The 26,403-nt window shown below is 38.2% G+C and overlaps 1 protein-coding gene across 1 annotated transcript in view; it reads left to right on the top strand.

Moving 5' to 3' along the window:
• The window catches only part of Cntn1 (contactin 1), a 132,489-nt gene extending 120,141 nt beyond the window's left edge, over positions 1-12,348 (top strand). Inside the window, exon 23 of the mRNA XM_059247464.1 lies at positions 11,741-12,348. Within this exon, the coding sequence (XP_059103447.1) occupies positions 11,741-11,817 (77 nt within the window). The 3' untranslated portion in view covers positions 11,818-12,348. The remainder of the gene's footprint in view (positions 1-11,740) is intronic.
• Positions 12,349-26,403: the final 14,055 nt, after the last annotated feature.

Here is a 26,403-nt window from a genome sequence, read left to right as displayed (position 1 = left end):
TGGGTATATGGCCTAATGGAAATTTTCATATCCACCTCAGTCATGTGAGGTTTTACTGAATACTCCATGTTGAATTCCAAGCAAGTGAACTTTCTGCTTGGGAGAGGGATACTATAAATCTTAAACTTTCAGTGTTAAGAAGAATAGCGTATGAACTTGGAATAAGAAACTATAGTGTGGGAGAAACAAAGATCAGAGAATGACTGAAGACCGAATCAGCTGACACTCATTCTGATGCTGTTGTTCTCAGACTATCTGGTGTCCTAGCCATGAATCAAGCTGAGGCCATACACTTGCTTTTGCCTCCCTAACTTCCTGTCCATCTCATGTTCAGGTACCCAAGACAACTGAGTTGAATGAATCATTAAGATTTGCCTATATGAGGCAAATGGTCCGAAATAAAAGATTGGTATCTCAAAGTTAGGCACAGCTTTGCCTCCTTTAATACCTAATTTTACTCCACCACAAAATTTAAGGTAATAATTATATAACTGACTTTTTTAAATCTATCTACTCTGTGATCCTGTGGAGAAGCAAACACAGCTCAATAACTTGTTGAGGCCAGAGAAATACCCAGAATTCCGATCAGTTGTGCTAAGTCCCTCTATAGAGTTCATAAATACCTTCTGTATGGTATTTTCAGAGTACTTTCTTATAAATGGTTGAGTCCATAGATGTGGTGTGATATTTTGAATGCACTCTGACACTCTTGAGACTCCCAATAAAGTTTACTTTGAATCAGAGGGCAAAGCTAGCTACTAGCTGACCAAAATTCGCCATAGAGGTTTTGGAGGACTGAGGACATAGAAACACAGGAAACAGTAGGGAGGGATTTAGAAAGATTCTCGGCCCTTTTGGATCAAGGAAGGAGAGAAAGAGGAGGTCACTGGTTGCTTCTCTGCCACTTCTCTGATCCATCAGGTTCTTACCCCGATATCTGACTCCTGAGTTTTTATTGATAAAGAATAATTAAATAAATGCTTCAAATATAGGACAAACTCAACTGTCTTTTCCTCGGTAGATGAGGTCAGAAATTCTGACGCCCCCCCCCACCTCAGTGGAGAGATCTCCCTGTGGCGATGGCTCTGGTATCACTCATACTAGTTCACTGAGAAACGTAAGTCTCCAGTTGTTCTCGTCTTGATTAGACCTAAACAATTGAAAAACAGGTGGAAGTTAAGAATCAATTAGAGAGACTCTAAAGAACTCAAGTGAGTGGTTACCACAAACCTATTTTTCCAGTTTTCACAGTATGACCGCGGAGTACACATTTCCACAGTTGTAGACATAGTAAATTTTAATCGGCAAACTCCTTGAGGAAAGGATTACTGTGGTCGATAAACATAGAAGGAGTTACTCACTTTGTCAGATCATCCTTAGTGTTCGTTCACCCTCCATAGGAAAAGTGTGTTCTTACTGCTATAGTCCACAAAGCCCTTTCCCTGGGCGGTGTGTTAGTTCTCTAGTGATGAACCAAAGCTCCCAGGTAGCTGTGGGCGCTCATCCCCATCATCCTGGTGCTTGCAAGACTGAAACAGGAGGACTGCTTGAGTTCTTGCCAGCCTGGACTACCCTGTCTCACAAAAACAAAAACAAGAAACATTTTATAAAGTGACCGTGACTTTTAGGCTAGTATTCGAGTGAGGAATGGGAAGCTGTTTGAGGATTGTTAAACCATAGACGACCATTAACTCAGCCACAGTTGTTGGTCTAGGGGGAGGGTGACCAACCATTTTCATATTAGATAGTCCATGAGAGAAGCTACTATATGTTTGCTATCAAAAAAGATGCATTTGTGAGCTGGAAGTTCAGATTTACAGGACCAGGCACTTTATTCACCTTTGGACTGGGTCTCAAATCAAATAAGTACATTCTTGGTCATTCCCATCACATTCTTGCTACTACTTGCTACTATTGCATCAGTGGGCTTATGTTGCAGGTTGATTATCACTGTAGCTCTCTAGGCTCATAGCTGGGTCTGACTGTTGATGACTTTTCTTTCTAAACAGGCATAATAGCACCTTCTGGTACTATGAAAGCTTAACAGTAGAGGGGAAGCATCCCAGTCAGTACCAGCTTAATTTCTCCAAGCCCTGTGATCCAAATATGTGGTGTCTTCAGCAACAGAGTTTCATCTTCAAGTTTTGGTGGACAACCAAAAGCAATGCCACTCATCTGGATTGTTTTGTGTGTTTCTAGGACCGCCCCCAAGACTAAAAACAGTTCAAGAGGAAGTAATTTACACCTGACACTGCCCTTTTTATTTGGCAACTTATGAATTCTGAGAGGAGCACTATGCCATGTGTGATGTGGTGTTATTTAAACTAGTGTGTGTGTGTGTGTGTGTGTGTGTGTGTGTGTGTGTGTGTGTGTGTGTGTTGGTAGGTTTCCATACGGCTTTCTGAAATACCCTTAGCTATCTCTACTCCTACCTCTCCTCTATCTTGTCCTCCCCACTTAACCTCCCCATCATTTCCATTTCCCCTTTCTATGGCCTATGTTATACTATGCCCCACCCCTTAATATTTTTCTCTCTCCCCGCAAGTAGTTCTCAAAGGTGCTTTTATAAAATACAGAAAATTTCTCTACCTATACAAAAGACTACTTCACTTTTAACTGAAGTAACAATAGAAATTTCAGCTCCCTCTATCTATACATGGCTGCTCTCTTTACCCAAAGACCTCCTTCCTCAGAATTTATCTTCCTCCTCCAGATTAATGAGAGACCTTCTTTTTTCCCCCCATTTTCCCCATTTGATCCCTTGTATACTGTAACCCACCCTATTGCCTCTCTATTCATCCGATCTCTGGAAATGGTCCTGTTTTACTTTGGTTCTGCAGTTCCTATAGGATATATATTCTCATCTGAAGATTGAAAGCTAGGAGCCTCACGTGAGAGAGGAGACACAAACACACATGCACACACTTCATGTGATTTTAATCCTTCTTGAAGAAATTAGTAAGTCCAGGGGATCAATTAAAAAATATTCAAGAGAGTCCAGATTCAACAAGATACTATAACTTGTTTTTACATTTATTCTGATATGGAAAAATGATTCGTAAGACTGATGATTTGTTCATATTTAACATTTAGGAGATCTATGAAAGCAAAGTATATAGTCAGTAGATACAATGTAAGAACTAGAGTCATTCAGGAGGGTAGTAATATGACATATGGTTTGTTAAGTATAAACCCAACAAATATGGAAAACCCCCCAAAAATATATTTTTATATATCTCACATTTATAGTGACTGAAATGGCAATTCAATTTGGTCTCTAATTTCTGTTTGGAATGTAGAGGAGAACTGAAGATGTAGACCACAATTACATAAACTTGAGCCATTAGAGCCATTAACTATAACACATAAACATGAAGAGTTTATTTTAAATAAATCAAATATCCTGATGTCAAAGCCACAAATTATGAAATTGTGTTTGGTTTGCATCCTAACACCAAAACTTGAAAATGGCAACCCCGATTGACTAAGCTGCTTTTTGCAGCCACAGTTAGGACCCTGCCAAGCCACATATTCAGACAAACACATCAACGCATACCCGCTGCTGATGTAATTGTGGTCAATGGACAGCACATTGGTGAGACCCCGCAGTCACCCTCAGATGGGGCTTCAGGATAGATGATTTAAATTAGGTCAGACATTGAAAACTAAATGTTTTTCTGTTTAATTGAGGTTTGTTATTGGTTGTCTTATCAGAATAAAATAACATGTGGGGTATGGCATATTTTTTAAAATATGCAGAAAAATAGAAGGTTTAAAAACCATGCCAAGAATAAAAAAACAAACAAACAAAAAAAAAAACCTCTTTCAAACAGCATTGGTAGTGACTGTAGTTTTCCAAATGACCTTTTCCCTTTTTGTACCCTTGCCTTATCACAGTAAGGGCACAGTACAGTGTCCTCAGGTGGTAGGAGTATGCCTTTGGTACTGAGCAATACCGAGGGAGACCAGCTCCCTCTTTTCCCCCCAGGGTACTCTTGAGCAGGGAGAAATGAGGAATATGTAGATAGCAGTACAGCAGAGAAAGACAATTAGCAACACAGGATAGCCTCAGGATGGCCTGGGTCAAAACCCACCAGCCTCTTCTGTCTCTGTTAAAGGGCTTTTAAAGGAATGCCAAGGGGTCGAACAAAGACCTCCCCCCAGCACAGGCAAGCACAGACAATCCCAGACACCTGGTGACCATGCATGTGGTCAAGCCACCCCCCCAAATGCAGCCCTGCTGTGTAAAGCAAGCTCAGATCTTACTAGAAAACCTTGGTTGGGCCCCCACACAATACCAAAGAGATTTTCTCTTGGTGATCATCCTTTGCCCTGAATTGGTTTTAAGAAATCATACTGGCTTGAGGGATGTATTTGTTTAATATATTATTGAAGAAGTTGAATATAAGATTAAATTTACAGTCCCTTTAACTTACTGCTGATATATGCATTGTTTGCTCAGTTTTTCATTTCTTATTCTAAAAACCTGAAATAATGACTTATCACACACAAAAAATACCTACTGCTCTGGATTAGGAGGTTAACATAATATGAGTGTGTGTGTGTGTGTGTGTGTGTGTGTGTGTGTGTGTGTGCGCGTGCGCACGTGCATGTGTGTCTGAAAGAGAGGGAGAGAGAGAGAGAGATAATGAAGATGTAAAGAAGGAATATACCTTCTCAGTTCCACTGTGTTAGGACTACCAGAATCTATTTTGTGCTATGGAACAGTGTATATGAGATCCTCTAGTTATCATCACAATTGTCATTGTTATTGACAGAAGTTGACAACATCTGCATGTTGGATGCTCTTGAGCAGCCTTTTATAGTCTGTTCTCAAGTTTTGACCCTCAATGACTGCTTTTTTAAAATTTCCTTATTTCTTTTTGAGATTATAATGTAATTACATCACTTTCTGTTTCCCTTTCCTCCCTAAACCCTTCTATATAACCCTCCTTGTTCTCTTTCAAATTCATTATCTCTTTTTTCATTAATTACTGTGTGTGTGTGTGTGTGTGTGTGTCTATTTGTCTGTCTGTCTGTCTTTCTGTCTGTATTCCTAAATGTATAACCACAGCCTGCTCAGTCCATGTAGCATTTCTTGTATGTACGTTTTCAGGGCTGACCATTTGGTATTGTAGAACCTTCTAACATGCTCTTCCCTAAAGAAGATGATTTCTCCTACTCTGAGCACTCCTTAGTTGCCTGCTGTTCTTTTGTAGGGCCGGGCCTTAGTGAGCTTGTTCCTTCCACATTAGCAAGTCTCTTGTTGTCCTCCTCCTGCTCATGTTCCTGAGGTGTCGCTTCTGACATGATTAAGAGACACAGTCTCCCAGTAAAATCCCTGATCCTCTGGCTCCTGCCATCTTTCTACTCTGTATTATACACTGATCTTAAGGTGCAAACGCTCTGTGGAAGATATATTTGCTGGGGCTGGGTTCCACAACTTCAATTGGTTGTGGCTTTTCTGTAACAGTCTCCCTCTGTTGCAAAGAGAAGTTTCTTTACGAGTGGTAAGGATGACACCTGTGTAAAAACAAATGTTTAAAGTTTGGTTATGGATTATGCTTATTAGTAAAGTGGTGGTTGTAGGTTCTCCTCCAAGATCCATGAATTCACTATTTTGGGCCCTTGGCTAGGATTCCAGTACCAGGTGTTAGTTCCCTCTTGTTGAGTAGGTCTTGAGTCCAATTAGAGAACTATTGGTTACTAAAAATATATGGGTATCATTAATGAACTCATAGGATTATAATGCCATGCTTGTTGGTCATCAGTGTGGTTCATGGGAATCATAGTATGCTTCCCTCTTTTTCAAATCTTGTGTGATGTCTTCTGGTACCATGAAAGCTAGTCCTCAGGGAGGAGGCATTCAGGTCAGTTCCAGCTCAGAGGCTGCTGGGCCTTGTGTTTAGTTCATGGTGTGTTCAGCAACAGGGATTCACCTTCTACCTCTAAGGGGCAACCATGGGAAATTACAATAGCTGATAATATTTTGGAGGTCTCTTGGACAAACTTGACCAATAACTCAAAAGAGGAATTTTTGTGCCTAATACTGAGGTCTTAGTTAGATGTCCATAGGCTCTTGGAGGTAACATTGTCAGTAAAGATGGGAAAATTTGTTGATCTGTGCCATTCTAGCTGGTATATCCTAAAATCCCAAAGCTATTTTTGGTTTTCATTTTCCTAATTGCTAAGGAATAATGAACTTATTTTAGATATTTTCTAGTCATTTTTCCCTTCCTCCTTTTGAGAACTATCTCTTTAGGTCCAAAGTCTAATTTTTTCTGACCTTTTTCTTAGTTTTTTTTTTTTTTTTTATATATATATTCTGGATATTAGCCTATGTCAGATGTATAGCTGACAAAGATTCCAATTCTTTGGGCTTTATATTGGCTTAACTGATTGCTTTGTTACCTGTGCAGAAGATATTCAGCTTTATGAAGTCAATTGTTGGCCTTAATTCTTGTCTAAATTCAGAAATTTCCTATTCAGAAAGTTGTACACCTATATCCTGTAGGGTGCTCCCTATATTTCCTTCCAGAAGTTTTAGTGTTTCGGTTTCACATTTAGATCTTTGATCCACCTGGAGTTAGTACTTTTACAAGGTGACAGACAGAGGTCTAATTTCATTTTTCTGCATGTGGACATCCAGTGTTCCCAGAACCATTTGTTGAAGATGCTTTCTTCCTCCAGCCTATTTTTTGGCATCTTTGTCAAGTAGTAAGTGACTGAAGTTGCATGTGCTCCTTTTTGAGTCCTTGATTTTGTTCCATTGGTCTACATGTCATGTCTGTTTTTGTGCCAATATCATATTGTTTTTACTAATACGGCTCTATGATGTATCTTGAGACTGGAAATGGTAATCCCTCCAGCATTGATCTTTTTGCTTAGAATTGTTCTGGCTATTTGGAGTTTTTGTGTTTCCATATGAATTTTATGATAGTTCTTTCTGTTTTTTATGAAGAATGAGATGGGGATGTTGATTGGGATTGTATTGAATCTATAAATAGACTTGGGTAGAATGGTCATATTTACAATATTAATTCTATCATCCACAAGCATGGGATGTCTTTCCATTTTCTACTGTCTTTCTCCATGTTTTTCATTTTATTGTAGAAGTCCTTTACTTCCTGGGCTAGGTTTTTCCTAACTATTTTATTTTCTTTGAGGACATTATGAATGGAAGTGTGTCCATGATCATCTTCTCCATATGTTTGTTGTTGGTGTATAGAAAAGCCATTCTTTTTGCAGGGTGATTCTGTACCCTGCCAGATTTCTGAATTCATTTGTTGTTTCTAGAAGTTTTTGGATTGAATTTTTGGAAACTCTAAAGTATAGAATCATACCATTTACAAATAGGGATAGTTTGACTTCTTCATTCTCTGTTCTTGGACATTTAGCTTTCTTCTCTTACCTTATTGCTCCAGCTAGCACTTTGAGCACAATATGGAAAAGGGGAAGTGATATTGGACAGCCCTGTCTCATTCTTGACTTCAGTGGCTTTTCTTCAAATTTTCTCCATTTAAGATGATATTGGCTGTGGGTTTCTCATGTATAGCTTTTATTATATTAAGGTACATACCTCTAGACCTACATTCTCTGGGATTTTTATCATGAAGTCATGCTTGTTTTTCTGCATGTATTGAGATGATAATGTGATTTTTGTCTTTAAGTCCATTTAATGTGGCTTATCAGCATATCAGGGATAAAGCCAACGTGGTCATATGTATAATATTTTTTAATTTATCCTTCTCTTATATATTACATCCTGACTGCATTTTCCCTTCTCTCCTCTTCTCCCAGGCCCTCCCCTCAATACCTCTCTCCCTCAGATCACTCCTTCTTTATTTCCCTTCAGAAAAGGACAGGCCTCCTGGGGATATCAAACCAAGCACGGCATATCAAGTTGCAATAAGAATAAGCACATCCCCTCATGCTAAGGCTGGATGAGGCAACCCAGTAGAAGGAAAGGGGTCCCCAAAGCTGGAAAAAGTATCCAAGACAGCCCCTGTTCCTATTGTTAGGACTTCCACAAGAACACCAAGCTACACAACCACAGCATGTGTGCAGAGGACCTAGGTCAGACCATATAGGGTCCCTGATCATCAGCTCAGTCTCTATGAGATCTTATGAGCCCTGCTTAGTTGTATCTTTTTGTTGTATGTCTGTATTCTGTTTGAATGTACTTTACTGAAAATTTTTTTAGTCTATGTTTGTTGAGGATGTCTTTCTGTATGCTGTGAATGTGTTGCTCTGATTGATTGATAAATAAAACGCTGATTGGCCAGTAGCCAGGCAGGAAGTATAGTATAGGCAGGATAAGGAGAGAGGAGAATTCTGGGAAGTGGAAGGCTGAGTCAGGAGATGCTGCCAGCTGCCCCCACCGTGAGAAGTAAGATGAAAAGATACCCGTAAGCCATGAGCCACATGGCAAGTTATAGATTTATAGAAATGGGTTAATTTAATATGTAAGAACTAGATAACAAGAAGCCTGCCATGGCCACACAGTTTATAAGTAATATAAGCCTCTGTATGTTTACTTGGGTCTGAGCAACTGCAGGAGCCAGGTGGACACAGGAAAACTCCACTACATATGTTCAAAGGTATTGGTCTGTACTTTACATTTTCTATTGACTTTCTGGTTTTGGTATTTAAATGATAGGGATGTCATAATTTAAAGAAGATTCTCTGTAGGTTTTCTTTGAAAGTTTGATTAAATTATGTTGTGAATCCATCTAGCCTGGAAGGTTTTTTGTTACTATTTACATCTTCTAATTTGTTATGGGTCTGTTTAGGCTTTTGACTTAATCTTGATTTGATTTTGGTAGCTTAGATGAATCTACAAATTCATCCTTTTCATTTAGATTGTCCAACTGAATGGAGTACAGGTTTGTAAAGTATTCCTTTATGATATTTTGCATTTCTTTGGTGTCTGTTATAATGTTTCCCTGTTTATTTATGATTGAAAACATTAAGATACTCTCTTCCTCTCATTTTGTTGTTTGGGCCAAGAGTCTATCAATCTGCCAGTATCCATAGTTGGTGATATCAACTGCCCCCAGGAACTCCCACACTTGTCTTTTGCAAGTGGGTGTGGAGATCTGCAGGATAGCCAAAATTCAGTCCTGGGATCATGTCTGCCTTCCTCTCTCTAGGTTTTATATTAAGTAGGTGATACAAGGGGCCACATAACACTGCCATCATTGCCAATACCTGGCATCCTAGGAGTTGGAAGATCTCTAACTGTTCAGTTGCCCATTTAAATGTCTCCTTAGTCTCAGAGGCTGTGGGGATGTCATCCACATATTATAACAATATGCTCTCTGTGTACTTTTGTCTGAATTCCAGAAGGTCCATACTCAGGGCCTCATCAGAGTGGGGGAGTTTTAAAATTCCTCTAGAAACCGAGTCCACATCAACTGGCTAGTATAACTGGCTTTTGCATCTGTCCACTCTAAGGCAAAATAGACTAACTGACAGGTGCCAAAGGGAGGAAGAAGAAAGCTTCCTTAGGTCTAAAGCTGTAGACCTCTCTTTCTGGTGGCAACAAGCTTAGGAACATGTTCAGGCTTGGGACTGTGGGGTAGATGGTTTCCACCTTTTTGCTGACCTCCATTAGGTACTGGATCAACTGGTAGTCCTGAGTACCTGGCTTCAGGACTGGAAGTAATGGAGTGTTCCAGGAGAAATGACAAGGTGTAAACAGTGCTTTTTGTCCCAACCACCCAGTCCCAAATAAACATATGAAAGCTTACATTAATTACAAAATGTTTGGCTGATAGATCAGGCTTATTACTAACTAGCTCTTACATTTAAATTAACCCATCTATTAATCTATGTATTGCCACGTGGCTGATGGCTTTACCTGTGCTCTAGCATCTTGTTTTCTGGGCAGCTTGCTGGAGTCTCCTTGACTCCACTCTTCTTCCTTCAAGTCTTCAGTTTGATTGTCCCACCTAACTTTATCCTGCCTTGCTATAGGCCAATCAGCTTCATTATTAACCAATGAGAGTAGTACATATTCACAGTGTGCAGAAGTATTATCCCACAGCAACAAGGGATGAGAATTCCTGTTTCTCCAGATCTGCCAATGTGTTTGGTGATCCAATTTTGCTTCCCAGCTCATGGGTATTGCTTGACCCATTCCAGCATGGCAGAGCTTAACAACTGGACAATAATTGATGCCTGATTGGTGGCTAATTTAGGCATGTTTCCATCTGCCCAAACAGTAGGGTACTGTAGTTGGAGATTCTACAGATACTGTGTTGGTGGGTTTTTCCTGCATGCAGTCTATTTTCCATGGAGGAGTTATCCCTCCAATAGATAGCAGGTCACTAGAATGTGGGCAGGGGTGGCACCCTGAAGATTTAAAGAAGAAATGACTGGTTGTTTTTTATATAATAAGTTTAGATTTGTGATTCTTTTAAGATTTTTTCACAAGATAAATTAAGATTTTTTTCACAAGAAAGATTTATCTTTCGTGATAAATAATAAAATGATTGATCCTTTGTAACTGCAAAATGCAGCCTGCCAGTAGAACTGACTGAGAAAAAAATACCTTGCTTGCTTACACTTTGTTAATCTATAACAAGTTGCTTAGACATAAATGTATGTGGGTCCTTGAGAATAACTTGTTTTTCACCTGTGATACCTAAAATGTTTAATCATGTAAGGGAAATGGGGAATATACTGTTTTTTTACTTGTATTCATTGTAATCATTCACTTGAAAAATAGAATGTAACAACCTTGTAATTTTTATACTGCTTGAAAGATTTTGCTGGGGTATATAAGCTATAAAGGAAAAGATAAAGAGATATAGAAGGAAAACATCAGGAAAGAGGTAAGGGAACAAATAAAGACAAGGTACCCTGATGTGTTGAAGATGTGAATGAGTGTGTGTGTGTGTGTGTGTGTGTGTGTGTGTGTGAGAGAGAGAGAGAGAGAGAGAGAGAGAGAGAGAGAGAGAGAGAGAGTTTTCCTCTTTATCCCCAGTCCCCAGAGAACTAAGTTTTGCTCCCTCAGAGAAAAAAAATCTGTCATGTGATCAGACTTCATGCCTCCTCTTCAGTCTCTGATGTGCTGAAAGCTGGTCCTCCAATAGCACAATATGCCCCTAGGGTTGTTCCAGGAACACAGATGGCGATGTCTCCGGCTTCTGAATGACCTGACTCTCCTTGGACAGATTAGTGAGCTTCATAGCTACTGCTTTCAAGTCTGCCAATTGTTCAAAGCCTCCTTATCTCTGTCATGTAGTGTTGGGGTCCTGCATAGCTGAATAAAAGAGCATATGGGTATGGCATAATTTTTTTAACATGCAGGAATGTAGAACGTTAAATCAAAACCTGTAAGAATGCAGATAGGACTTTGTAATGGTGTAGATGATATCTGTGCCTGCACATGTGGCATTTGGTCTTTACTTATTTATGGTACTTCTTGATCTTTTACCTTCTGGTGGAAGTTTGAGACTTCTGGATCACAGGAACAACATTAGTATTCCAATGTTATTATTTTCATGATTTCTTTAAACACAATGTAGAGATCGTGCACATGATCTCACATGCAAAATCTTTGATAAAATATTTTTATTTCTCTCATATCACTAAGAATAAGAGACATTTATCTTGCATAAAGATAAATTTGATGTTCAGGCCAATACAATCCTGCCTTCTCCAAAGTAGACTGGATGAGCAGGAGTGAATGTCGCCGATGAACTAATAAGCATGCTTTTGGTTCGCTTTGTAGGTGTGTCCATGCTGTCTTCGAGTCTCCTCAGCTTGCTACTGCCCTCCCTTGGCTTCCTAGTCTACATGGAATTTTGAATGTTGTGACATCTGCTGTTCCCAGCCCAGCTCAGAGGATGCCCTTCATCCTGGGATGACTGTAATTCCTTCTAATCCCTGCGGCTCCATCCTAAACCAAATAAATTAGACTCTAACAAGCTATTCAACTGATTTCCAACACATTATGACTGAGGCATTCAGGAACCCCTTCATCCAAAAGAATAACTTTTCAATGGAAACAAAATGATTTTTAACTCGTTCCAATATGCCTTATAAACCATTTAACCTGATTCTGTGAAAGTTGCATGATTTAATTCAATGGACAAGTTACAGTGTTCAATTCAATACCATAGGCTGTAGAGTGAAAGTGAAATCACCATACATGGGTGCTTTACATTTAATGACAAGTTGTGAAATTTAATAGAGGTTGAAATGTTGATTGTATGTGGTATGTGTAAGAGTAATGCAGTCTCTTATATTAGCCTATCTGTTTGGGGTACTACGTACTTTTGAAAGACCCCCGCCATTCATCATATTTTGAGTTTTCCATAAAACTAAAACTAAAACAAAAACAAAAACAAAAACAAAAGCATTTTGACATAAACACCATTACCAAATCACTTTACTGAATGAGTTGAAAGTTTTTGACTATGAGAACCAAATTATAGTACTTACTATCAGTATTCTTATTTTTGAAGTAATTTTCTACATATTTGCTTTGCTGAATCTCTAAACCTCTTCAGTTCATTGTCTAGTGCTGATGACGTTCACATGCCATGTGAGGATTTTTTACTTTTGTATCCGAATCTGAAGTTGTTTTGTGCTTTTCCTCTCATCAATATAAAGTCACAGAACTTGCAGTTCATCTGGAGCATCTACTGCTGTGTTTCTTCATATGTGTAATGACAGGTTTGGGGGAGTAGTGTGCTTCCATTTTTATTGCAATGTGATTGTCTTTATACAGTTAGAAATAAGTGACAGTACAGTATCAGAATCTCCGAATGTTCTTGTCTCTCCGGTTTTGTGCTTCATGCCTAAGTAGAAGCTCTCTTTGTAGAAGGTGTAGAGTCAAGAAATCATATGCAGGTCAAAAAAGCTACAGAATTCCATTTAAAGAAATTTAAAGCTCATTTCCCATTTTAACGCAATACTGAAAACTGGCTGAAAATACCAAATCAGAAGGTTGCTAGTGGTCCTGTGAAGAATATGCAAAGCAGGGAGGCAGGAGAGGTAGACAGCATCCTATCCAGGGATGTCTCCCAAGTGTTGATGTGGAAGAATTTGTGAGATGTGAAGGGAAACCTGTGTTTCCTCATTATCCATGGTGTGCACGGAGATGTGTCTGAGTGTGGGTGTGAAAGAACTCGGGTAATAAAGAATTAGCTGGCTCCTGAAATAGTGCAATGTTTGGTTCCTTGAGAGGGCTAATCCTATTTTATTAGCACAATCTTGCTGGCTAATTAGAGACAGAGTTTATCTTTTTAGAAAGGATACCCTATAGGTCCATAAAGAATATTTACAGGAAGCAAAAATAGATCTATTAATATGTTACCCCTATCTTTAATTTGTATAATTTTTGTACTATATGTGTAAATGTTTAAAGTCCTCATTATGAAAATATCAATAAATATTTCATTGATTTACACTTAACACTTTGTTATACAAATGAAGCTTTTTAAAATCAGAAAACAGATGCTTTCCCAGTAGATGTATGTCAACAAATCATTGACAGATTTCATAAAATATTTAATGATTTGAAAAATGAGAAAATGACTTCATACTTTAGGGAGATGAATATTCTGTAAGCTTTCTGTACAAATGTTGTGTTTTCCTTGTTACATTTGGGGTTTTCCTCTTGCAATGTGACCCATGTTGGGCATTTTTATATCATCAATGACGACATCTTTTGCCAAATGCATGCCTGCCTTTTATTTTCTAATATGTGGTAATAAAGACCAAAACTGGCTAGATTTTGCATGAAATGGTTCTGAAAGATAAGAAAACAGACTTGAAGGTTGTTTAGTTTTAAATATGTGGCAGATAGACTCAACTCTCTCATGCACTAATGACTTCTGCTTTTCATTTTCTCATATAATTGTACAGAAGTGACTGGGACCATCAGTTTTAAATGGTTGTCAAGCTAACCAATGTATCATATGCTTTAAGATGCAAGATTCTTAATTAAACTTTATATAGCTATAGACACCTCTGTTGTTTCTTTGTATTTCAGGAAAGGTAATAGTAGTTTTATTTGATACTGATAAATAACAAATTGATTTTTTTAGTTATTTTTTATCATTTTTTCAATGGAGTAGTATAGGACTGTGGTTTGTCCTTTTTATGAATGAATACAAATTATAAAGAAATAAATGTCTTACTGTTGCCCAAAAAGTAACTGTCCTTTTAATTTACCTGAAGTTTATATTTGATTTATTTTTTAGAAAGTATTCATTATGAGCTTTGTCATGGAGTAGTTACTCCTGGGTAAGTAAAACTTCAGAGTTGAAATAGTTCAATGGTATTAAAAAAAAATGCACAGGGGCTGGAGATAGTATTCAGCAGTTAAGAATGCTTACTGAGGGCTGGAGAAATGGCTCAGCCGTTAAAGGCTAGGCTCACAACCAAAAATATAAGAATGCTTACTGCACCTTTCCCTGACATCTCACTGTCAACTATAACTCCAGTTCCAGGAACCTGATGTTCTCTCTCTCAACTCCATGGGCACCTGCATGCGTCTGAGATGAATATAAACTTATCCAGGCACATACACATAAGAACAACAATAATACAATTTTTTAAGTATCTAAAAATGCAAAGCAAAACTATACCCAGAAACAGTCAATTGCACACTGGAAACAATAATGAGTATCACTTGGTCTGCAGCTGAACACTAGGGCAGGATTCTAGATGCCCAGAAAAAAAAAGTCTGTTTAATCTGGAGTGTTCGGAACTTCATGGAGGAATTTTCATAAATCCAAGAATCTAAAGGCAAGGAGTCTGAAAAATCTTCTCAGAGTCTGGAGCAAAACTGAGCTGAGAATTCTGTCACTTGAGTTTCCTTTGCTTTTTTGTTGAGTTCTTTTAATGATTTCTTCCTCCATTGTTCTGCTCTCCCCTCCTGGTTCATGAAGCTTGCTTCAGTCTGTGTTTTTATTTTCTTTTTTAAGCACTGCCTCTATTTCTTGACCCTACGTGCTATGTTACTTCCATTTTAATATTTTGCTTTGGGCATTTGATGTTCAACTGACCCTCGTTGACACTATTGCAGTCTTTGGAGGATCAAAACTTTCAGTGAAGTTGGGTTCCACAATAGAGGTTGTCAATCTGGCTGCCTCTCAGGGTCAGCTGGGGAAGTTGAAAAGATAGGATGGATTCCTTTGGCCACTATCTAGACTTACTGACTTAGAATCTTGGAGTAAAGAACAGGAAGCTACATTTTTGGAGTGGCGTTTGGTGAGTAATTAGATTTTCATATACTAAAGATTAGTTAACTGAGAATTTTAGCTAAATCAAGGCACAGTTCAACAGTATGTACACATGATTTAAATACATCTTAAGAAAAATGTCATTTCTACCACCTTCCTAAAAATGTTGATTTATTTATAAACATTCTTTTCTTGTCAAAAATAGTAGCTTTTCATGTAACAAAACATCTTCTAATTTGTTTGTTTGTTCCAAGAATCCAGGCAGTCAAGAGAATGCCCCTCTAATTTCTTTTATAAAGGAATGTAGGGGGTTTATTTGTATTTTCCTTTGTCTTTTTATTTCCCCCCCCTTGAGGAAAAGCACAAAAAATAAAAGAAATAAAATAATTTCTTTTATTTTTCTTGAAATAATTAATTTTTAATACCTAATATTCCCAGACTATAATTTTCTGAAGAGTGATAATTTAAAAAGTTGATTAAATATGCTCCTGTCCCAGCCTCAGCACTTTTTTTTCTGAATAGAAGCAAGGTAGTTTTTAATGAGTTAATTTCATAAATTAGTTTATAGCAAGCCAAGATTATGTTTCTACATTGGTTATCATATTTTAGAAACAGATTTTGCATGTTATTTTCTAGAAATAAATTTACTGCTCTGGGTAATATATGCCAGGTACTACAGTACTCTTACTCATTGGCTATTACTACTCAGTCAGGATGACCCTTGGTTGAAACTGTGAGTGAACTGATTAGCTCTCCATCCATCTTGTGTTCTCATTTGGTTCACTGGCTTTCATGAAGAGTAACACCTTGGGTGTTATGCCCAAAGGCATCATATTTTCTTCTGATAGTTTCCTTGGACTGTAATTTATTCTATCACAATTCTGGAAGCTGAGTTAATTATTAGTCTTGGGATGGCTGTGAGGGCACATCTGGTTCTTTCTCCTTCTCCAATGTAGTATACAAATTGAAAGAGACTGGCTTGGTCCGTTTATATGACATTCTAGAAAAAGCAGAACTCTGGGTACAGAAAACAGGCCAGTGGCCAGGGTTTAGGTTAAAGGAGAGGGCCTGATAGCACAAGAGCTACATGAACAACAGTAGAACTAGAACCTACACATTGGACAAGACACAAAACTGTTAGCAGGGTAAGTTTTACTATGTGCATGTTCAAACTTTTAACCATGGGGACTGGGGAGGTGACTCAACTATTAAAAGTAGGTACTGATCTTTGCAGAGGAACCAACTTCAGTTCCCAGCACTCAAGTAGGTAATTTCATCAGGGTCTCAAATGTTCTCTTCTGGACACCTCTTTCTTGTGCACAGCCCCTCCCCTTCATACACACACACACACACACACACACACACACACACTCACTCACACACTCACTCACTCACACACTCACAATAATTTTTAAATGCAGTTATAGGAGGCTCAGGTCACTTGAGAGATCTATTTATGATAGTATTCTAATTTTCTTTTATAACCTGTGAGATTTTAAACAAAGAATATAACATTTTGCGGTTGCTTTCTTCTTTTGCATAACAGATATAATATTCCTTAATCATTCCAGATTTTTTCAGTTCCAAGTGATGATCAATTCAAATAAATCCAAGAACAGAAAGCAGTCTGCTGACATAAGTGGTAAGTGGTTTACATGGCTTAGGCGATACTGTTAGGGGAGCCTCTTCCCTCTGGAGACTCTGGATCTCTGTCATGCTGTTCCAGTGGCAGAAATCAGCAATAATGACAGCTCCAAGCCCAGATCCTCCTCAGGTGTGATTTAAAGCAACAGCACTCCCTCTTCCTAATTTAGTGTGCATATCATACCTATTTGAGACCCATGTCTCCAGCCTAGGCATCCTTTCTTATAAGCTTCTACAGGCCCCTGCCTTGGCAGAAAAAAATTACATATTCAACCCATAAAATTATCTACTGCTCACAAGGATATCCAAATAAAGTAATATCACATACCAAATGGCCAGGAAAAAAAAGTCCCAGACTACACAAGGTTATTTGAAAAAGTTGTAGTCCCTACCACTACTCAGTGAAACAATTCATTATAGCATATTTAAAAAAAAATGTGATGGGTCATGGATAGTGACCATAGACTATCAGGAACTAAATGAAGTAACTGCTCCACTCACTGTGACTGTCCTAGATGCTGTCACCTTAGTAGAGAAGTGCAGCTGCACTCAGGCACCTGGCATGCTGTCATGGATCTGGCAAATGCTTTCCTTACCACAGCTGTGCTCCGTGGATGATAGTTTTGCCTTTACGTGGCAAGGGTGACAATATACGTTCAAGGGACGATTGAGGTGATTTTGTATAATGCCAGAGCCTGAGATCGTAGCACTTGGGATAGAGGCAGGAAGATCACAAGTTCAAGATCAGCTTGTGCAACATTCCAAGTGAGAAGTGGTTTCAAAAACAAACCAAGATAACAACAGCAAAGTTGATCTCCTTACAGATGCTGCAACAGATGGTCATGACTTGGGTGGTTTAAAATAATACACATTTGTTCACTCACAGTCTGGGAATCCAAAGGTCCTAAATCATTATCATTGAATTACTGCTGGGCTTCCAGCTGTGTTAAAAGCTATCCTCCCTTTTGAAAATCTGGGGAGCTGATGGAATCCTTTGGCTCCTAGCCAAACACCTACAATCTTTAACCTGTTGGCCACATTCAACTTCACTGTTCTATCTCCCTTTTAAAAGGGTTCCCCATTACATTTGGAACCAAGCCTGGTGAATATAGGTCAAGACTCCCATCTCAATGCGCTTAAACATACTTGCAAAGTCTTTGCCACATAAGTCAGTATTTGCAGGTTTCATAAGTTATTATAGGATATCAGTGTGGGAGGATTATTGAACAATCTACCAAAAAAAATGTCTTCTAACAGCTCTCTTTTGAGAATCTCAATCATTTAATTACCATAAGTGATTTAATTCTCCCATGTTTAATTGGATGTCAACATTCTGTTCTATAAATTACATGGTAAAATTTTCAAACAGTTTTGGCGTAGTGTTTCCTGGAGGTGTGATATTACAAATGGCTTGTGTCTGTGTAGCTATTTCCTTCTAATTGAAATATTTTGTCTGACCAAAGGACCATAAGACTCAGGAAGCAAATCAGATTTACAAAGCCCAGAAAGCTCTTAAAACTTTCAAGACTCATAGAGCTATTCCCTGAGGTTATATGAGTCATCACAACATCTAGGGAGATGAGATCCTTGGCTCCTGGTTAAGCTGCTTTAAGTCATACAGGGTGCCCATAGATGAAGCTTATGTGACTCACAATGCTGATGCGGGCTCTTTGGCGTTTATTTTGGTTGGTTTCAGTGTTGACATGCCACAGATTAGAAACACTGGAGTACAGATGTTCACTTGAAGAACTGAACTGATTACCTTGATCTGAAACAAGAAGAACCACCCACATTGTGGGCAGCACCTTCTAGGCATACAGGAGGAGAAGCCAGGAGACATGAGAGGAAACAAGAGGTGCAAGATGGAAGAGAGGTAACACCACGTAACAGAATGTAGATTAATATAAATGGGTTAATTTAAGTCACAAGAGCTAGCTAGGAACAAGCCTAAGCTATAGGACAAGCTTTCATAATTAAGAAGTTTCTATGTGATTATTTGGGAGCTGGCTGGTGGGACAGAAAAAGACTCGGTACAACTTTGCTTTTCTGTTTTTTTTATTTCTCCTGAACATAGATGAAATAAGCTACAAAATCTTGCACTTTTGAAAACATCTTTGCAACAGAATAATTCTGTTTATAATAAAAGTGAATCATTAAATATGTAGCTTCTAACCCTGAATCTCCTAACAGATCTGAAAAACATTTAGTCTCTCAGGCACCCTCAGTCTTCTCTCACTGGTCTACAGTACACAAACTATAAAAGGAACTAGTTCTTGTATTGATGCTTCAATTATTTTAATAAGTCACTGTATGAGTTATTGAAAATCCTTTCTAGACAAATGGCTTCCATGAGATTGTGACTCATCTGTTCCCAGGGAGGATACAACGTTGCAGTCTAAAGCCACCACAGGTACTTTCTCAGACTTGTTCCAGGTAGACTTTCCCACCAAGGCCTGATTCCTGGCATATCACCCAGTTCCTGGCACTATACCCTGGTTCTTGGCAATGTCATCTAGTTCCTGGCACTGTCTTCTTCCTTCATCCATCCTTGGATGCCTTCCTAACACACTGTCCATGGGAAACAAACTATACAAACTCTAAAAAAAAAAAAAAAAAAAACAAAAAAAAAAAAACAGATTTTTTTTTTTTACTCCTATATAGCAACAGACCTTATATCTAATCTAAGTGATTGGTTGCCCCCACAATATTTGTGCTGCTATTGCATCCATGGCTGTATCTTGCCACAGTAATCATTATTGCAGTTTACAGGATTCACCACTGGGTAATACTCACCCTCTCCCCAGAAGCCCGTATAACAACTTCTGGTACTGTCATAAGCTAGCTAGTAAGGAGGAAGCTTCCTGGCTAGTACCAATTTTATCTCCCCATATCCCGTGACCAAAGTGTGTCATGTTCATTTTATCATCAAGTTCTGGTGGGCACAATAGTCTCTTGCTTTGGGAGTCTCCCAGATACCACTGGCCAATAACCCCAAAGAACATGTCATACATTAGCATTGGACTTTTTATTTAAAAACCTGTATCTCCTGGGAAGAGCGTAATCCCCCACACCAGTGAGTTCATGAGCATCATAAATGGAAATCAGTGAGCTTCATATAAAAACAAAAACAAAATGACACAAAGTCAGGATGGATAAAGGGTGGATCTTGGAGAAGTAAGTATTGAATCTGATCAACTTACACTATATCCATATATGGAAAATTCTCAAAAAGTCAAATAAAATATTAACAATAGCTACATAAAAAAATTCTCTGGAGAGGAAACATAATTCCTTAGTTGAGAGGCTCAGTTTCTTTTCACCTCTTCAGTCACAATGTATCCAACCTGTACTCACTCTGTTTATAACATATTCTCCTGTCTGTCTTCTTTTTCTACCACTTTGAGCAGTTTGTGTAGAATAACTCATTGGTTATTTCTGATGCACCTGTGTAGCTGGCTTTTGATTATCTTCAGCATTCCCTTCCCCCTTCTTCAGACAATTTAATCCAACCATCTCACAGTAGATTCTTATTGATTTGAACTTGTTCTACCTTGACGACTCTGAGATTCTCCCAGAAACGGTATATAAGTTAAGATGTATATGACTGTAAGAAAAGTAAAATTCAATCCATGAGACATTATTTTCTCATTAAAAGCTCAGATCTTGAAGTTGCAATTGTGAGCTGTTCAATGGCATCATTGGTCAGATTGGGCTCCCAATTTTCTTACCACTCAAAGTATAATTCACTTGGAATTTCTTAGTTTGAGATGTGTGGTAAAACCATAAGCCAGCAGAGAGAGAAAAAAAGGACATCAACTTTAAATGTCAAAAAATCAACAAAGGTCAGAATTAGTTTAAATGCCAAAAAAATCAACAAAGGTCAGAATTAGATGGCTCAGGTTATAGGAGAGAAGTTTGAAATGGGAGGACTGGAAGACAGCTTTGTTTATGTGGTGAAATCAGAAATATGGGGGAAAGTGGTAGTTCTTGGAGTTAAGGTTCTGATAGGGAGAAAGTAAAGCTCCCTGAGGAACCAAAGCAAAACACCTAGCTTGCCTGCTTCACAAAACAGCAAACTATAACAGTGTTCACGAAATAAATATGAACATTGGGAAAAGCAAGCCACAGCCAGACTAAAGTTCATGAATAGCCCAACGCAGCCTCGTAAAAGGACAAGAATAACCCAGTGCATGCCACAGCATTTCTGCTGTTACGATGCTACCCTGCCAACAGCACTCTGAATCTGTTCTGTTAATATGCTGATTTTCTGGTGATAAGTCAATCTTGGGTTGGTTTATGCTGGTAGATAGTCTATTTTTATATGTAGTTGACTTGATTGAGTAATATGCTAATAGGGATGTGTGTGTGTGTGTGTGTGTGTGTGTGTGTGTGTATCCATGAGGGATAGTAATCTCTAATTTTATCTTTTTATAACTGTAGTTTCAGTGGCATGGAAATCTAGACCTTATGAAATAAGTCAGGAAATGTTCCTTTTTCAGTTGTCACAAAGAATTTAGGTAGGATTGTCATGTTTTTCCTTTCATCGCTGCAGTCCTCAGTTTTAGTTTTGGTTTTGGTTTTGATTTTAGATTTGGTTTTGGTTTTTGGAGACAGGGTTTCTCTGTGTAGCCTTGGCTGCCCTGGAACTCGCTCTGTAGACCAGGCTGGCCTAGAACTCATAGAGATCCACCTGCCTCTGTCTCCTGAGTGCTGGGATTAAAGGTGTGTGCTACCACCACCACTGCCCGGCAAAATAAACATTAGTGGATTAAGATAGGCTATAGGCACCAAAATTTGCTGCATCACTGTAAGTGGTATGGAAGAAAGTACCTGAAATAGTAAGACAGTTTGTTGATTCCCCTTTTTGTGGCTCAGAGAATTAAGAACATTGAGAATGATTTACAGGGCTGTGAGGGTGGCTTGGTTGGTTGTGTGCTCCTCTTGCAAGCACAGGGCCTGAGTTCAATCCTCAGAATTACAGAAGAAGAATGGCGGCATTTGGCACGGTATTTAATAGCTGTTCTGGGAAGGTGGGGACAAAAGGATTCCTGATGTAACTGGCCAGCCAGTCTAGTTTAATTGGAGAGCTCCAGGTAATTGAGAAGCCCTAATTCAAAGGACCTGAATGGTGTTCCTGATAAAGACGCCCACATACATAAGTGGAGTCCAAATACACACGTGTGTCTGCTGGCACACACATGCACATACAGACCACCACACTCATGAACATACACAGACATGCACATATGCATTAACAATTCATAAAATGAGGAGAATTTAGCTCAACATTTTTCACTTAATTTGCTAGAGTAATATTGTGACAAAATTATTTCATTGAGTATATTTCAATGCACTGTTAAGCTAATATACAAAAAGTCTATGTTACAAGAAGACATTATCCATATAGTGCTATAACTTACATATAACATTTTATATGAGACCCATGTAACGTAGAAAATAACAATTTTCTTAGTAGTCCAATGGTTTTAGATTCTTATAAACTATTCAATGTTCAACAGGAGGGCCATGAGTAACTCTTTGTTTCACATGCTACTCCCATGCTCCTGAGAAGAACTGGGTAGTTTGGGAATTGCGACAGGAATTAATAAAGATGGGACAGCCTTCTACAGAACATCTATGCTCCAAACAGATCCTCTAGTGTGCTAACCTCCAAAATGGCCAAGCCCCTGGAGATCTATCTTTCCACAGAGTCAGCAGAGGGGCGTGTCCCTTTTGGGTGGCAGTCTTTTATTCCTCCTTTACTCCTTGATGGAAACAACAGTACATAGCAGACACCTTCCACTAGGTCTTTTGATTCTTATTCACTCTTCATCCTCAGGGAATACCCCAATTCTGGACAGTGTGGAATCCCTTAAGACCTTCAGGACTTTATAAACAGTTCACATGTACCCCAAACAACCTGGTCCAGAACTTACTTCTTGCTTTTATTTCATGAGATCTTAGAAAAGATGGCATAACAAGTATATGGAACTTTGAGACATCTTGATTTTTTTTTTTTTTTTTTTTTGTGAGAACTGAACTTCAATCTTGGGAGTAAAGTCCTAATTTTCTAAGAACAGCATTTACCCAAGTGATGGTTTCAATATACTAAACTGCTAAAAGAAGTGGAAATTTTGTATCTATAACTTGTGATTTGGAATATAAGATTAATCATCAACCAAAATTTTTGACTCACTGTCTTATTTCTCCCTATAATTTGATTTCACATTTTGTACCTTTGATTTTTTTTTGATTCATTTATTTGGGTCTTTAAACAGATGTTGAAACTGATAAAAAAAAAATCCATAAGTCCAGAAATATAACTTAAAGGTAGATTTTTATTTATATAACATAAAAATGAAATTATGTCTTTATTGTTTAGGCTTCATATCAGAAATTTTTGAAACTATATAATTTGAAAATATAAAATCAAATACATGCAATGATTCAGAAGAGAGGGATAATTCCAAACTAAAATGTGCCAAGCATATTCAGAATATCTATGAGTTCACACAGTGTTCAGGAAGCAAATGCAAGCTCACACATAATCCATCTTAAGTGCTCATGAATATGATTTGTGTGTAATGTAAGAAGCCACAAATGCTATTATCTTGGAAAAGAAATTAGCATAAATCATTGGTATTAAGTGAGTGTCATCATAGTTACCTGATAGTCTAAAGCTTATTCACATTTTGGGGAAAGGCATTGTTTATCCTTAGGCAAAGAAAATTAAATTAATTCTAATATCTAGGGCCATGTCATTTTACTTGGTAAGTAAACAGGAATCTTAAAGTAATCCATAAGATTGTTCAGCTGACTGAAGTTATTAACTTAGATCCTCTTGGGCCAGTGGGAAAAGTTAGTTCTAAAAAAATTCATGTCCCATGGAAGCTTTCAAGGCGTCGATGCAGATACCATTTAAATTCCAAGGAACATAAATTAACAATAGTTTTGAAGGCTTCACAAAATGCCTCATGAAATATTGAAAATACTGGAAAAGTTGATATTCTATCTGAATTACGAGTTAGGTGACACTTTGCTGTTAGGCTAATGTTGGAATTTCATGGTTAAGGATTGTGGGTTTAAAGACAACAGTGTGGAGATTGTTTCAGAGCTTTTACTGCTTTGATACAGAACTCTGTTCACACTGAAGTCACCCTGCAATTCAACCTTAATTCCTAAGCACAAGGAATTTTTAAAATTTTTGATATCAAGTTCAAAATTCTAAAACTAGCTAAAATACATATTTAGAATATCCTGCTTTTTTTAAGAATAATTTTCAAAAACTGACCCAAGAACTAAACAAGAGAGCATATTCTAGAGAGTTACTCTAAAGAAGCATCCTGAGGGAGCAAGCTGGTATCAGACATATTGTCTTCTAGTATGTTCTAAGAGGACAGACATTTCCTTTGTGTACAATTTGTCAAGTGCCTGGAGAGTGAAATGCAGCCAGGATGATGAAAAGCTGATTTTAAGTTTCAATTCATTTTAATTAAGTAATAGCTTGGTTTCTTCAGGTGACTGGTGGCTATCACATTGATCACAGAGCTGTAGGCTACAGCTACTTATTTAAATAGTCATAGGACCACTAATTGTTGGTAATCATAGGAAAGAGTAAATAATGAAATTGAAGCAATCCAGCTCCTCTAGTCTCACTATATTGAGTATTTGTTTTTTCATTATTGTGACAGAACAGACAACATAAGCTACTTAAGAGAGGAAGGATTTGGCTCACATTTCAAGTAGTCAACAAGGATGGCATGGATGCAGGGGAGGGGGGGCTGGCACTGCTTAGTTCATGATAGGGAAACTTGCAGCATGGCTTGTTGACTTGTTAACACACCACAGGTGTCCAGGTAACTCTCTGAAATGCTCTGCAGTGGTCTAGAGACTGTTCACCAATGATGGAGAGCCTTCATCAGCATCCCCCATTATCTGACTGCTGGTTCAGTGACCAATGTGAAACCAGAGAAGTGGTGAGTTGAAGCCCTGCTGATCTTGATTTGCTTTTGTGTGAGAATGAAATATCTGCATCTGTTTAGGGTTGATGTGCTTACTAACCACATCACTGGCAAAGTGGTGAGCCACAGTGCTGTTACTATGGAGATGTTTGTCTACCTGGTGAGATATTCTAAAAATGCCACCTAGGTAAGCAAACCCTGCTTCAAGTTCCGAAAAATGCCAACAGAAAGTACCTGTATATTTCTAAAGATTGAAAACTTAGTCCTAAGAAGAACTTACCACTCCACTCATATGTCAAAGAAGACAGCAGTGAAAAGGATTATGTCTGATGCTGATATCTATATCTATAAAATCTACATCTATATAATCTGTAGGAAAACTGAAGCTTCATAACCCCTCCACTGAGTGAATTGTCTCCAGAGACACAAGGTCTGTGCAGAATAGTTTCCCTTTCAGGATATTCAGCAGTCTGTATTTTCTACGGCAATCCACGACACCTGCTCACTCACCCTGAGACGTCCATACGTACATATCAACACATGGTGGAACCATTTTTCAGTGCTTTAAATATATATTTATTATTTTCAGTTAGCACAGAAAGTAACAAGTTTCCTTGTAGCATTTTTATACATACTGTATCTTGGTTAATCCTCCTCCTCCTCTGATCCTTCTCCACCTTCCTTTCCCTATGCCTATTTGTATCCATCTTGCCCTCAGTACTCCCATTTCCACCTTCATGTCATATATGCTCTATTACTCCTCCTTAAAACCATTTGTCTCTCTTATAGCCCTCTATCTAACTTTATAACTTATATCCATACATACCCATAAATGCATATATATATAAAAATTAGGGTTATGTCTGCAAACAAACAAGAACGTATTTGTTTTCCTGAGTTACCTCACTTACTTCTTCCAATTTCATCCATTTGCCTATACATTTCATAATTTCAAATTTTTTTTATAGCCAAGTAAAATTCATTTTTGTACATTTTATATGTCCTACATCTTCATTATCCATTGATCAGTTAACAGATGCCGAGGATAATTGTTTTGGCTATTGAGAATATAGCAGCAGTGAATATGAATGTGTACATATCTGTTGTAGATAGAGTTCTTTATGTATATGCCAGCACAGGTATAACTGGGTCATATAGTATTTCTATTTTAGTTTTTAGAGAAAATGTGGTAGTATTGTGTTCCCCAAAATATTGTGTACCCTAATAAACTTATCTGGGGTCAGAGACAGAACAGCCACTAGATACAAAGGCTAGAAAATGGTGGCACTCACACCTTTAATCCTAGCATTCCAGAGGCAGAAATCCATCTGTTCAAGGATACAGCCAAGCATTGTGACTCACTCCTTTAATCCCAGAAAGCAAGCCTTTAATCCCAGGGAGTGATGGTAGAAAGCAGAAAGGTATATAAGGCGTGAGGACCAGAAACTAGAAGCATTTGGCTGGTTAAGCTTTTAGCTGCTTAAGCATTCAGGTTTTCAAGCAGCAGTTCAGCTGAGACCCATTTGGATGAGGATACAGAGGCTTCCAGTCTGAGGAAACAGGACCAGCTGAGGAACTGGCAAGGTGAGGTGGCT

This window comes from Peromyscus eremicus, chromosome 20 (assembly GCF_949786415.1).
Source record: "Peromyscus eremicus chromosome 20, PerEre_H2_v1, whole genome shotgun sequence".
Taxonomy (NCBI): Eukaryota; Metazoa; Chordata; class Mammalia; order Rodentia; family Cricetidae; genus Peromyscus; species Peromyscus eremicus.
Note: the sequence above shows the minus strand (reverse complement) of the source record. Positions and strands in the feature narration are given on the sequence as shown.